Consider the following 15644-nt stretch of genomic DNA (forward strand, 5'->3'; position numbering starts at 1 on the left):
ACAGCTTTAACCAGAAGTTCATATTCCTCTCCATGTAGAATCTTTTCTATGCCAGCAAAGACAGCTAGGAACATACAGCTAGCATTGAATTTTGTAGAAATTAATATCAGTTTAGATATCATCATTTTCATAAGCATATTTATATGACACTAGAATGTTATAAGCATTTTCTTTATTACCCAGTCACTTTTTCTAATGAAAAATTTATATAAGAAATGTTGCCTTGTCTTCAAATGCTTAAAAACATTATGAACTTCACCAGGAGAAAAAAATAAATTCTCTAATTTAAAATTAAAACCATTTATTCTCTGCAGGGCAGAGAATAAATATGCTAAATTTATACCTTTACATTTCACATTTATCATTATCAATCTGTAAAATTATTAATTTAAGTAATGCTATTCCAGCAACTGAAAACCCCACCGAAACAACAAAAAGCCACCCATCCAGCAAAAACAGATACATGTAAATCTTTAAAATGAGATTCCATTTAACCAATGAACTAGAAGGTGATTTAGGATGGGTTTATTACACTTTCTAAGGTAATGTAGCAAATTTAGCCCTATAACAACCACTATTTAAAATCAGCACTTTCGCATTATTTGGAATAACTCACACTGAGCTTAAAGGTTTGTGTGTGCACTGGCATCTCATGTCAGATATGCACAGAAGAATATTTGCTCCTTTCTCTCTCAGAATGGTTCTAAATTCAAGACTGGGGCACAATTTTCCTTCATCACAAAGACAAGTTGTCTTCCCCATGGAGGGTAAAAGAGCTTTCCTAGGTTTTTTATCTGTGTATGCGTATATATATATATGGATATGTTTTTTTGACAAAACATATAGATACTGGACCTGCAAACTGTAAGGAAAGAAATTGCATGATGCGAATGGTCTGATGCTGTTGATTTGTGACCTGCCTGAGATTTATTTCCCTACTTTTAGGAAAACTGATCTTGCAATTAATTGGGATTGCACAAAATGAATGAATATTTTCTGAATGGCAAAACTGATGACTACCATGCAGCTCTACGTCATTGAAAAACACGGTTTTGAAGTAGTGCAAAAAATTAAAACAAAAAAAAAAGCCCCCCAAGTCCCCATATTCTAAGGAACTACTTTTAAATTTTATTCATTATTGGGAGAAATTCAATAGGTTTATAATCAAGGCTAATTTTAGTTAAGGAGACTGTTCTTTTCAAAAAATCTCTTCAGTGGACATAGAAAGGTTTCTCTAGTCAGGACATCCAAAGACAGTCTTCTTCAGCAAATCTGTTAAAACTGGAGACTTTAGGCATAATTTGAGAGATTACCTTGTGTCAACTAAAATGAACTTTTTTGAAGGGCAAGTTGAAAGCTAACACTAAATATTTAGGTAAAGCAATTTAAATTAGCAACATGTAAAAGAAGTGCAAGACTGTGAAAAAAACTGTGAAACATTTTTTAAATTATTTCTGCATCAGTAGGATAATTTCTGAATGGGTAAATTGCATAGGATCTTACACAGAACAGCAACTACAGTGAAACACAACAGAAATTGTATACAGATACAAATTATACCATATAAGCTAGATGAACTCAAACACTGGGGAACGATTTAACTAATTTTTTTTTAATCTAGTGCCTAATATAATACCCTTTATTCATCCTAAGCCACTCAGTCCAATCTCACTAAACTGCTCCTCATTGTCTTTTCTATAAAAATTGTTTAAAATTATATATACACCTTGAAGCACTTACCACTTAGTTTGGGACTTGGTGTTCCCAAAGCTGGTCTGGGATCCTTCACTAATATTTTGGAACCAGCTGTTAGAAAGAATGAATGACAAAGATAAATGAGTAACAAAACATTACTCAGAAATGAAGACTAATTTCCATAATGGAATTTATTTGCTAAAAAACATATAAGATGATGTTTCAAACTCAAATATGAATGAGATTTCAGTCAGTATCAAGCCTTAGTATCAGAGGAACACTTTACCACAGACTTCTTCTGTTCCCACATTTTGTCCTAAGTCAGTCACCTGGATGCTATCAAGTAATTTGCAGTAGTCAAATAGTGCAGGGTTTCAGTTCAGAATCCACGTTTCAGAATTTACAGTCCTGGACTATGCACGCAATATGTGAGATCCCTTCTAATATATCATCTAATGCCGCTTATGTCACTTAGATCAGGAACTGTGAACAGTGCTTTGACTGGAAGCAAGGTAACACCAAACAGTGAAGACACACATAACAAGGGTGCTTCAAATCATGTTTCTCTCCAGGACTTAATTATCTTCTAATAGTACTGAGTGAGACATCTTGTGTTCGAGACTGAAAACCCATGGATGGGTTTTAATTTAATCTCTTAATATTGAAAGAGAAGGTTTCTTAAAGAATAACAACAGAAAAAAAGAAACAAAAGAAGTTGTCCACAGTATCTCCAACTGCTCAGGTGATAGGAGAACTGCAAGCTGGAGAATTTAATATCTTCTCTGCTTAGAGCAGGAACTCTCCCACCACTGAAGATGATGAAATAAATGCCATAGGACAGTCTAATTTCCTGTAGATGAAGCTATTTTATTTTGCTGAAACTAATTTGGATTCACTGGAACATAAAGAAGACACATAGTTCTGTCTCCTAATGTAAAATACTCTCATGCAGCACTAGGCTCAATTCCTTGCTCTAACAGTGATTTCAATATTTTGTATTTTAGGTCTAGGGTCTGAAACCATTCCTTTTCTCTCTGATCCATGCTCTAAAAAGCTACACAAGAAAGGAAACTACTTTTCCCCTGAGCGGAGTATTTTTCTGCATAAAAAGGAAACTTTAGCAAGAAGGACTGAGAATATTTTTCTTGATAATAAATTTTAGTTTTTTCAAAAGGTCTTTTCTTATCATGTATGTTAAAACCATAAATAAGCAAAGGCAGGGGTTGAAATTCAACCTAAAGCACTCATGGACTGTTACTACTGATTGATTAATCTCTCTTTCTTCTCTGTTTTGAAAGAAACTTACTGAATTTCACTGTACGTGGTTGACCTTGAGGGTACGGTTCAATAGCATTTGCTTTCTGACTACATTAAGTTTAGGTTAGAAATATCTGGATCATACTTTCCAATTGGGCTTTAGCATAAAAAGGTGAGTCAATCAGCCTTGTCAAGTTGAATAAATTTCTAGTCAAGTTCAGAACTTAAATTTTTAAATACAAAATAAAATTTAAATACAAATGTTACATAAAAATCCAAAACTAAAACCAGTTATCTATGAAGTTTAAGTTTCTAGGTCAAGATATTTTCTGAGTAGGACTTCAATTTTGCATTTAAAGTATCAAATTCCAGTTTAATTCCCCTAAATATCCTTTTAGAGCTCTCAGCTCCAAATACTTTATTCCTTTTCATCCATTTCCAAGTTACTTTTGTGAAGTTCACAATAAGAGATGAACAATCTGAGCCAGTGCTCTTCTCTGTTCCATAGCAGAGAGATTTCACCTCTCTGTATAGGCAAAACTGAGATTATTTAAGAAATGTTTTACTTTACCCAATTAGAGTTAACACTTAGCAATATGTTGCTCATTCTTAGCTTCATCCACTGCTAAGGAGCAAGAATAAAGACTTCTGATCCCAAAAATTTTTAATTTCTGTAACATTTTTTCAGGACATTGGGAAACTAAGTTATATGATAATGTAGATGCACTCATAGCAACTACTTAATATTTTTAAAAGTTTCCTTATTATCAGGTAGTACAACTAATGCTACTTCTTTCAATATCATCAGCAAAAAATTCTTGGATCAAAATACAACCCATGAGTCACATTTAGCCTGCCATAACACTTTCCAAGTACTCAACAAGTAATAAGCTTCCTGGCTGCTAGTTTTCTAATACTTTCCCAATGCTCTGCTCTATTTTCCCTCAGCACTTGCCTGGCATGCAATGCCAGGACACCTGTTTTTTAGTAATACAAAATATTCATTTCCTATTTTCCTTCCAAGTAGTAGTGTTTGTGTATAGAGGCTTTGAATGTCTCTGTAAGAGCCCTGGGGATAACTGCATTTGAAACATTAGGTAACCGTAATCTGAAAAGGCCTTTAATTATTCAGAAAATCAATTCCCAAACAGTTCCTATACTCGAGGATGTTTCTTATTGCATATGAAAACCACCTTTCTCACCATGAATTGTCTATGATGTTTTTCATGTCCTGCTATGACAAAGTAGGTAATAAAAAATTAGAAAAAACCCAAAAGGTTGGAACATCAAGGACAAAGTAGTTACATTTTGTTTTCAAGTAGCATATAGTTCCTTACATAAAAATATAAAATGCTACTAAACCCTATGGTTTAGTTTCACACAGTGATTCAGACATCTTCTTGGACTTCAGGCATCCTTCTCAAATATTAGTATAGAAACACAGACTCATTTAAATTGGAAAAGACCTCTAAGATCATCAAGTCCTAGAGTTAACCTAACACTACCAAGCCCTCTTTGCTGAGAACACAGCTGCATTGGGCAGGACACGTCTCCACGATGAAGAACTACCACCTCCCTAAGATCGTGTTTTATGGTGAACTTGCCACTGGTTGCCGCAAGAGAGGAGCCCCAAAGAGAAGACACAAGGACTCCCTGAAACAGCATCTCAGCCTTGGCCATATTGATCAACACAACTGGTCTGCTCTGGCCTCCACTCGGGAGACCTGGAGACACACCATCTATAACACTGCTGCTTCTTTTGAGAACGCCCACAGGATCACTCTCAAGGAGAAAAGACAATGCAGAAAGAATCGTGTCTTGCCAATACCACCTAAGGAGTCTTTCTGCTGTGCCTTTTGCAACCGGATTTGTCAATCTCATATTGGCCTTTTTAGCCACCAGCGCGCTTGTAGCAAATGTGGGTACAGCCCTTCCCATACCTTCGTTCGTGAAGCCTAGCCATGATGATATCAAGCCCTCTACTATATCATGTCCCTAAATGCCACATCTACACATCTTTTGAATACCTCTGGGAATGATGACTCCATCTCTTCCCTGGGTAGCCTAAACCTCTCCTGACACAAGTTTAGGCCATTTTCTCTCATTGCTTCTTACTTTGGAAAAGAGACCAACCTTGCTACAATCTCTTTCCAGGTAGTTGTAGAGAGCAATAAGGTCTCCTCTGAACCTCCTTTTCCCCAGGATAAACACCCCCAGCTCCCTCAGCCTTTCCCCATAAGACTTGTGCTCCAGACCCTTCACCACCTTCATCTCTTGCAGTGAGGGGCCCAAAAGCACACACACTATTCAAGGTGGGGTCTCACTAGTATCAAGTACTGAGTGACCACTAAGCAGGTCACTTTGTCATAGAAGGAGATTTGGTTAGTCAAGCAGGACCTACGTTTCATAAAAACATGCTGACTGGGCCCGATCAACTTCTTGGCCTGCATATGCCAACTGCAAGTAAAGAAAATCACCGAAATATGATAGATGACAGGTGCAGTGGGAAACAGAAGAGCTTACCTTCACAAACTGGAACTTTCCCAGTCCATGTGCCATCAGACCTACAGGCTCTGTGCTCAGAACCTCCTGCCAGGAAAAAGCCTGGCTGACAAGTGTAAATCAACGTATAACCAAGTGAGGGAAGATCCATTCCTGCAACATTAGCATGACTTGGCGTTTCTGGTTGTTTACAGCTGTGAGCTACAAAGAAAAGACAAAATATCCTTCAGTCAAAATGGGAAAAATATTTCTGAAAAAATAATCTATGTCTATTCTGACAGTTAATTAACAAAGTAAAAAGAAATCAATAAAAAATTACATTAACATATTTTAATTCACATTATAAATTACTATTAACGCAGAAAGAATTGTGCCTTGCAGAATATACCATCTAAGGAGTCTTTCTGCTGTGCCTTTTGCAACTGGATGTGTCTATCTCGTATTGGCCTTTTTAGCCACCAATGCGCCTGCAACAAATGTGGGTAGAGCCCTTCCCAAATCTTCGTTTGCGAAGCCCAGCCATGATGATGATGATGATGAATAAGTTACTATATCACTATAAGCCTGTAATTACACTCTTAAACATGGACCTCTCAATTCCAAGGGACCAAGAACTGACTGAAATGCACTTGCATGAACAAAATTAATTGTTTGCATATGAGAACAGAAACAGCAAACATCATACCAGACTTAAAAGCAATCATGTTGTGTGATTTATATCACTCACAATATCTGTGTAGCATTGAATAACAGTAAATAAATGGGTCAGTTGAAAACCACTATGAAAGGTCAAGGAGAAATTGAAGGTGAGTTATAATATCAGGCAGAAAAAATAATTAGCATTTCTAATCTCATGTGAAGAGCCTTATATATTTAACAACCATCAGAATCCCCCAGTTATGTGTCATCTCAAGGACAGAATATCTCTAAGAGCAGAGTTCACCTTTCAACACACTGAGCTACTGATTTGCTGTTTGCTTAAGATTAACATGAGCATCAACTGAAATAATACTAATGCTGTTTTCTTCTGTGGATATGTTCTCCATTCACTGAAGTGATTCTATAAGGTCAAACCATATAAGGTAAGATGATTTCCAAAAAAATACAGCTGACTAGCTGAACTGAAAAAATTAACCATGATGTTATATATTCAGTAAACTATCACTATTTACCAAAGTGTAAAAGATCTATGAAATGAAGGGCTACTTTCCATACTCAAGTAAGATTTCTCTCTATTTCAGATTCAAAAATTGCCAACTCATTTTCCCCCTTTTGAAATGCCATGACTCCTCAGTTGAGAAACAGTTCAAACTCTTTGGTAGAATTGATTTTAATTATATGCTTTCCTATATATTTAGAATAGGGCTCTCCAATATGTCCTGTTCTCATTACCTCCTCTGTGCATTGGAAGGGTTGCACCCTCTTAGATAGAAACTGACTGGGGATGAAAACCTGCTTATTTTCTCCCTTTTTTTTTTTCATTTCTATAGTGTATTGTATAAAAATTCACTCACAAAATCATATTTCTAGCTGTTGTAAGCTAGCAATGCAAATTTCTATTAACTTTCAATTAATAAACCATATAGAATAAATTAACTTCATAACAATGTTACTGCAATTAAAAAATCTAGATTAAAAAAAAAAAAAAAATAGGAAAAAATTCTACCATTTACTTACGTATGCATTCTGGCTGGATTCCACTCCATGTAAGATCAGGAAGGCATGTTCGTGTTGTTGAACCATGGAGAAGGTGTCCTTTTTTACACTGAAATTGAACAACATTTCCCACCTGTTGAAAAGTAGAAAACACAGTACTATTGTTATGAGGAACTATCAGTTGAGATTTTTTTTCCAAATTTCATCACTCCTTCACATAACACATACTTGATAAGTTGTGATTCTCCTTCTGTAGAAAGTAAACTAATTTCAAAGAGCATTTTGATAGGAAATAAAAAAATGTGTCATTCTCGGTAAAATTACTCTCTCCTCAAACTGATAATCCCCTCTGGAAGAAAATCAAACCCTTGTCTTCTGTGGTCTCTCTGGTGTGTTGCTTTGGGCCTGGAACACTTGAGGTCTTGTGACTTTGGAAACAAAGTTTATGGTAGCTTTCTAACTCTGGACCTAGGAGGAGCCAGTTAGGCAAAATTGCAGCAAACTGTGGAACTCCCAGAGCTGAAATGGGAAGTAGATTCTACAGGACTTTTGCTGAACTAGACCCCCCCGTTGTGGAATGTTTGATACATTCACAACTTATAATGAGAAATATTTGATTAGAACAGATAGGGTTGGTCAACAACACTGTCTCCTGCTTCAGAAATTATAATGTTCCTATAATATTTTAATTTTGTTTTTTGGTGACAGGAGATAATAAATAACTGCTCTTTATACCACATAGATAATAGAAACTGGAACACAAGTACACTACAATTATAATAGCAATTCACCTGAAATAATTTTTAATTATTATTCTTATTATGGGTATGTGTTACATAAAAAGGAAAATAGAATTCTTAGTTTCGGAACAAATAATAAATATTCCAAATAAAATGGAATAACCTGTTCAGGATGTCCAGTCATGGTAAAATTGATGAAAATGCAAATACTACTTAGTTTTTATCAAAAGCAAGGAAATTAGATTACAAGGATATCATTCAGAGAGCAGTTTATTACATACTGTGAGTGGTTAACTCAAATATTATGGTGCACTGAACGTATCTACTGTTCTGCAGTGACCTGTGTTAATATATTTATCAACTCATGTTTAAACAAGAAATTGAAACCTTAAACTGTCTGTGACAGCCCATTTATGGTTCTGGTTTGGGTTTGGTTTTTTTCATTATTTTGTTTAAATGCATAATACTTTATTCAGACTGATGCTCAAAGGTAAAATGTGGATTCTTTCATGATAGTTTAGTCCTGGAAAATGGCATTTCACTGATACAAGTATTCATTTGAAACTTTATAGTGCTATTCCATTTCAACTCAAGCTGCTCATCAGAATGAAATTTAATAATAACCCATGAACTACAGATAGTAGCTCATCAACAGAGGATGTGATTTAAAATTCATTTCCTTTTTTTTGCTCTTTTCTCTGCTCACTGGACTATGTAATTACTTTTAAAAGATTTTGAAGAAAATATGCTAAATCACTTGCATGATTAAGCACAAAGTAGTAAAATGCTACAGGTTTTAGAAGTTGCACCGAATAGGTATAGGAGTACTTTTTTTTGTTTTGTTTTCTGGTAAAGAACTTAGTTAAAACAACCACCAACAATATATTATTTACAAAAAGTACTAGCCTTATGAAAGATGTGTTCACGTGACTACATCAGTGGAAAAGAGAAGGGTTAAAGATGTCATTTATCTGGACTTCTGTAAGGCCTTTTCACAGTCCCCCACAACATCCTTCTCTCTAAATTGGAGAGAGACGGATTCGATGAGTGGACTTTCAGATGGATAAGAAAGTGATTGCACCGTTGCCTCCAGAGAGTAGTGGTCAATGACTCAGAGTCACAATGAACATCAGTGACAAGTGGTGTCCCTCAAGGGTCCGTACTGGGACCAATATTATTTAATATCTCCATTAATAACATAGATGAAGGGATTGAGTGCACTCTCAGCAAATTTACAGATGACACTAAGCTGAGTGGTGTGATTGACACTCCTGAAGAATGGGATGTCATCCAGAGGGACCTGGACAAGCCTGAGAAGTGGGCCCAGAGGAATTTCTTGAGGTTTTATTAGACAAAATGAAAGATGCTGCATCTGGGTCAGGGCACCTCCCAGTACCGATACAAGCTGAGGGATGAATAGATCAAGAGCAGCCCTTCCAAGAAGGACTTGGGAGTGCTGACGGATGAGAGGCTGGACACGAGCTGGCAATGAGCACTTACAGCCCAGAAGCCAATTGCATCCTGGGCTACATCAAAAGCAGCATGGGCAGCAGGTCGAGGGAGGTGATTCTGTCCCTCTACTCTGCTTTGGTGAGACCCCACCTGGAGTGCTGCATTCAGTTCTGGAGCCCTTAGCAGAGAAAGACATGGACCTGTTGGAATGAGTTCAGAGGAGAGCCACCAACATGATTATGTGTAGGAGCATCTCTCATACAAGGAAAGGTGGAGAGAATTGCATTTATTCAGCCTGGAAAAAAGAAGGCTTCAGCATGACCTAATTGCAGCCTTCCAGTACCTGAAGGGAGCCTAGAAGGTGAGAGTTTTTACAACAGTATGAAGTCACAGGACAAGGGGGAGTGGCTTCAAATCGAAAGAGAGTAGGTTTATATTAGATATTAGGAGGAAATTCTTGGTTGTGAGGGTAGTGAGGCACTGGAAAGGTTTTCCAGAGAAGTTGCTGTTGCCCCATCCCTGGAAATGTTCAAGTCGAGGATGGAAGGGGCTCTGAGCAGCCTGGTCTAGTGAAAGGTGTCCCTGTCCAGAGCAGGTGGGCTGAAAGTAAATATCTTTAAGGTCCCTTCAAACCCAAACTATTCCATCATTCTATGATTCTATGATTTTATTAATCTATGATTTCACAAGAAACACAACCGTTATATGTGTAAGCCTCAAAGTAGCACCAAAAAAGCAACAGTTGCCCAAGGGATGTTTTAAAGTTGCTGTCATTCAAGACAATGAATAAATGAGAAAAAAATTGCAAGTGAAAATTTGCAATAATTAATATATTATATTAATTATGTAGTTTATGTATAATCATTATTAAACAAATAAAAGTAATTTTAAAATACTTCATGAAGTCTGTTTTGCAATATTTTTGCATCGGAGACACCAGGTGGCACTACAATACAGGATTCTATGCTCTTAAAAGATTCCCAGTCTTGAGATTTTCTGATTTGTTTTAATTTTTTGTTCTACAGTTTGAATAGAAGCATTAGTACTCTGGTGTTAGGGAAGAACTGTTCTACATGCAACGATGTTTGCATCCAGTCCCCGAAAAAAAAAAATTTTCCTTGTATAACGCTTGATCCTATCTGTTCCACAGTTTTTTCTGTAGTGTCAGTTATGGCTTGGATATTCCCCAATCAACATTGCTAACTTTTTTTTCTGCTAAAACCCAAAGACCATATATTTGTTATTCTTGAACAGGAGAAATAGCAATCTGAGAAGAAAATGCATAAACATCAACATGCATTTGGTTATAAAGTATCCCAGATATTTTTTTCACCAAATAATATCATAATAATGTATAAGAATTACCAAAATAATAATAAGCTATTATCTTTATTATTTCTTATATGCCTTGTAGGAATAGAAGATACTTCTGAGTTACTCTACAATCAAGGTTTTCCTTAGATTTCAGTTTACCAGAGATTCTGAAGATACTCTAACAAACTTCTTCAACTCCAGCAATTCATGTTAAAAGATTGAGAAGCTAAAGGAATGTCAGTTTTACTGACATTCACTTTTAGCATCACATTTTAAGTGAATGAAAACACACCTCATTAAGTCTTTGCTATGTCTATAGTTTGGTAGCCCAGTAATAGATAATTGCCATTATTAGTTATAGGGTTTTGAGTTACCAAGACTTCTAAGCAGAGGCTTCCTTTGTCTGAAAGTGTCTTGAACTGCTTGAAATTTTGTATTTGGTTTTGGCTTGTTTTTTTTTTTAACTCGATTTAGCTGTAAAACCCAATTTTACTGTGATCAGGTGGCTATGACTAGTTTTTATGTTTTTCTTGATCTTTGTATGGTACAACCACAGTTTTACTGCTATTCACAGCAGTAAAAAAAGAATCTACCATGTACAGAATGAGGTATTTCCCACTAATGTGATGTGGTACAGAGAAATACAGGCCTGGTGCTGGAATGATAGCAAAGCCCTTGAGAAATGGAGACAAAAGGATGCTGTGAAGAAGACTACAGGTGTGACTACGATAAGAGATGCAACACAGGTTTGGTCCTGGAGGACTCATTGCTGTGAACAACACACCCATGATCACTGGACAGAATCAGGTTTCAGGAGTAAAAAAGAAGTATCTAACACAGATGAAATGTATCTTATTGTGTAGATTGAAATATAGTGTGGGGTTACAGTGTCAGTGGTGTGCAAAAAAAGGAAAAATCACATTCTTGCCAGTGAAGCACTCCAGACTGTGACACTAACCTACCTCACTGACACCAGAGACCTCAGGACCATGAGCAGTAGAAGAAATCAGGAAAATTACATGGTGTCTGATAAGGCTTAAATTACATTTTCATTGATGCAGTGATGGTGCCAACTCTGCTAATGGAGACAGTTATACTGTGGTAGTAGAGCATTTCTCTTGGAATTTTATCCTACAATTCAATCAACACTGAAGATTTTATAAGCATTACATTAACAGAAGCAGATTATTTGCAAGGTTGCTCAACATGTGCAGATCAAGTTTTATATGGCATTTCATAAAATAGAAATCAAGAGCTAGTACAGGGCTACAACTACTGTAATGTGTCTATTTTCCTTTCTAAATTCAGATAGCCCTTTTGCTCAATTTAGGCCTTAATGTAGGGGAAAATAGCTGAATTTCTACAAAAACATATATTGGAAAAATAGGAGAAGAAATAAATCTTACATATTTGACTGACTGCTCTGAGCAGTCCTAAACTGCTTCTTCAGTTCAGTAGTATCTTGTGTTACAACAGCTCATGGTGAAAGTGCTATAAGCAATTTTCTATGTTACTAGCAATATAGCCAAAGAAATATTTCAAAACCAACAGTTTCTTTCCAAGGAGCAATTTATTTTCCAGATTACAGTTGAAGTCAGTATTCACTGAGTTCTAAAGGTATTTTGTCTCCATTGTGACACACTGTTAAGGTAGATCTGTCAAATAAAAAATGCTAGATGGAAGTTAACATCCTAGAAGTATGTATTCATAAAAATTAAAGCAGGTGATGCTACTAATTTACATGCCATGCCCCATATCCAAGGAGCACTAAATTGGTATTTTGATGTCATTTGAACACACAGGAACGTGATCTGCTTCTGCCCAAAGCATTCGATACTGAACAATAAAATCCATACAAAATTCTGCTGCCTCTTTTTCTACAAAATCCTCATTTAATAGTTGAAACACCATTCAAATGTGACATGGTGATATTTGTGCTTTTGTTAGTGTAGGTTCCAGGAGGTCAGGTTTAGATACACCTTTAAGTCAAGCCAAGAATTGTGTTGTGTTTGCCTGAACTTTCAAAGCTTGATTTATTTTTATTTTTTAAATGGGACAGAGACATAAATTTAAACCTTGACAATTAAGTCAATTAAGTGACCCTATTAATATTAGTTGAAATATGAAGTATTTAAGAGAGTCAAAACAAACAAACAAACCAAACCAAAACAAACAACAAAAAAACCCAAAAAAACCCAAAACCAAACCAAACCAAACCAAACAAAACAAAAAACAACCAAAAAAAACCAAAGAACAAAAAAACCCCAAAACAAACAAACCCCCACCAAAAACAAAAACAAAAAACCCCAAACAAACAAAACAAAAACCTCCTCGCCCTGTGCTGGTCAGAAAACTATCATATATTCAGCAATAACAACTCCTTATTATGCATTTGCCAATTGCAAATGCAACATTTTGCTTAATTTAATGTAAGTTCTTTCGGTCTGCTGTTTTAAATGGTAGATAATTGGATCTATCAGACAAATGAAAATCAAAGCCATCTCATCTTTAGTATTTTGGAACAATTTAGAATTATTCTTTACCTTTCTGCTATGGAGAAAAGTAAAAGTCACTATTATCCCATTCATGCAGGAAGTTAATTATAGCATAATATAAATTCATTTATAATATTTTTGTGGTTTAAATGAATCGTAACATTATAGTATATATGATAATGCAATTTCTTTTTGGGATCTACGGACAATAACTTGTCTAGAAGCAATCATTTTCACTGTTGTTTCACAGCTTCATCTGTATGAATGATACTTTTACCCCATTCTGTATTAACTAAGCAATCATACTTAGATATCCAGAAATTGCAGTTGCTGGCTAGGTAAGGAGACTATAGCTCATATAGCTTAAATATGCCAGGCACTAACCTTACAGCTGTTTACAATTTATTTTTTTTTAGAATTTACAAGGTTGTACATTCTGAGAAGAGGTACACCTCTTTTAGAAATGATTTGTCAATTGACATTTTGCCTGATATTTTCATGTTCTCTGTAAATGATGCTTTTACTCACAACTACAACTACACAATGAGAAAGACTGCATTAGCTTTGTCAAGGTGAGAAAGTTCATTAATATGCAAGAGAAACTGTGACGATAAAATCATAGAAAATGGTCATTACAATGATTTATTTGTTATATAGTTGAATAAAGAGTTGCCCTCTAGCATAATATTGTATTATAACCAAAGGAAGTTAACCTTAGACTATTCCTGCATATTCTATCTTGGCATGAAACAGCAATCCAGCCCCTAGGGAAAACTGAGACAATTTTATTTTCACTTGTATATGATTGTGATCTAGCACAATCTGAAAACCTAAATATTGCTAAAACAATCACTAAACAGGAGTAGTACTGCATAATGGCCACCAAAAAGGATAAGCCAAAGAAATTTTTAGCCATGGAACTTTGAAAAGTCTTTAGCTACAATCCTTGCTTTTAAAAACTAACTACATTTTGTAAATTTGTTTAAATTTCACTCGACCCTTTCTTGCATTTCTAGCAATCTGCAGATTTTATTCTCCTGCTATTAGACAGGTACCTCATACATCTGTGGAGCTGCTACTGTACTCTTCTGTCCAGTCCTTCTCATAGGTCTGGAGCTTTCCACCCTGACATCAAACATGGATGTAGCAGGATAGAATAGACTCTCTCTTTGTTTGCAAGATTCCTAGCAAATTATAGAGTGCATTTTTGCATCTGTAAACCATTCACTCATGAAAATGTCTCACTGACATGACTGCTTTGTGCGAATCGGAAAATAAGAAGTTCAAAATCATTTTCAATTTTACAATTCTTTTTCCAACAGAAACATATGCAAACACCATTTGCCACAACACAGCCTTGTAGAAAACGTGGCCAACAGCCTCCTGGGATGCAGTAGGAAGAACATTGACAACAGGTCAAGGGAAGTGCTTCTTCCTCTCTGCTCAGCCCTGGTGAGACACAAATGAGTGCTGGGTCCATTGCTGGGCTTGCCAGTGCCAGAAAGACATGGACAGTACTATATTGAGTAAAGCGATGGGCCACAAAGGTGATTAAGGGACTAGAGTATCTGGAACACAAGGAGTAGCTGAAAGATCTGGGATTATTCAGTCTGTAAAAAAACCTGGGGGCAGGACAGGCAACAGTGATAGATTTTTCTTCAGTGGTGCCCAGTGACAGGAAATAAGGAAATAAGTAGAAATTCAAACATAGGCAATTCTCTTTAAGAAAAAAGTGTTCATTTTCACTCTAAGGGTGATCAACTTGGAATAGATTGCCCAGACACACTGCCAAGTCTCCATCCTTGGAAATATTCAAAACCACCTGGACACAGCCCTGATAAACCTGTTCTAGCAGATCCTACTTTGAGGAGAGTTGGACTAGGAGGTTTCCAGAGGTGTCCAACAGCTTCCATGACTCTGTAATTCATTTGTGGTTCCAAAAACAGTGTATCAACACAATTGTTCTCAGGAAAATAAAAATTCTGCTTTTTAGAGTACATCTGCATTAGCAATTTCGCACACAGTATACACATTTTTAAGCAGAAAAAGCCTAATTGATAAATTTTAGGGAGTACTTATATATATGGCAGGAGATACTGAAGGAGATACTGAAAGCCTTCAAGGTTTCAAGCAGAACTTGATCACCAGTTTTTCATGTAGCACATTGCTAATATGGACACAAGGTCAGTGTAATCCAACAGCTAGAAATGAGGAAACAGCAACACTGCAGCAAAGAGCTCTTACACAAGAAGTTTCTGAACCTATAATCAGAAGCGTCTAGACTTTGAGGTAGTATAAAAGTATTTTATTGTGGAAGTTAATAAAAAATAGTATACTCTACCTGATAGCCAAATGTGTTGTTTTGTGACCCATGTCTTGGGACTCCTGGATTTTCACATGCTGTGCGAGTAGGTTCTTAAAAAAAATTACAATACAATAAAGACAAAACAAATTACAGCATTTTAATTAAATACATGAATGTATCACAACATTAACCTTGTTCAACAACATGCAATAAGTCAACACAGAGACA

At 36.0% G+C, this 15644-nt stretch overlaps 1 protein-coding gene across 1 annotated transcript in view; it reads right to left on the reverse strand.

Moving 5' to 3' along the window:
* Positions 1–15644, reverse strand: part of CSMD3 (CUB and Sushi multiple domains 3) — a gene marked incomplete at its 5' end in the record, with an annotated part of 538890 nt that overhangs the window by 12545 nt on the left and 510701 nt on the right. The window contains 4 exons of the mRNA XM_039386640.1: positions 1741–1806; positions 5476–5655; positions 7132–7243; positions 15453–15526. Of these exons, the coding sequence (XP_039242574.1) occupies positions 1741–1806; positions 5476–5655; positions 7132–7243; positions 15453–15526 (432 nt within the window). The remainder of the gene's footprint in view (positions 1–1740; positions 1807–5475; positions 5656–7131; positions 7244–15452; positions 15527–15644) is intronic.

Source organism: Pipra filicauda, unplaced genomic scaffold, assembly GCF_003945595.2.
Source record: "Pipra filicauda isolate LSUMZ 115617 unplaced genomic scaffold, ASM394559v2 scaffold497_size843975_pilon, whole genome shotgun sequence".
Lineage (NCBI taxonomy): Eukaryota > Metazoa > Chordata > Aves > Passeriformes > Pipridae > Pipra > Pipra filicauda.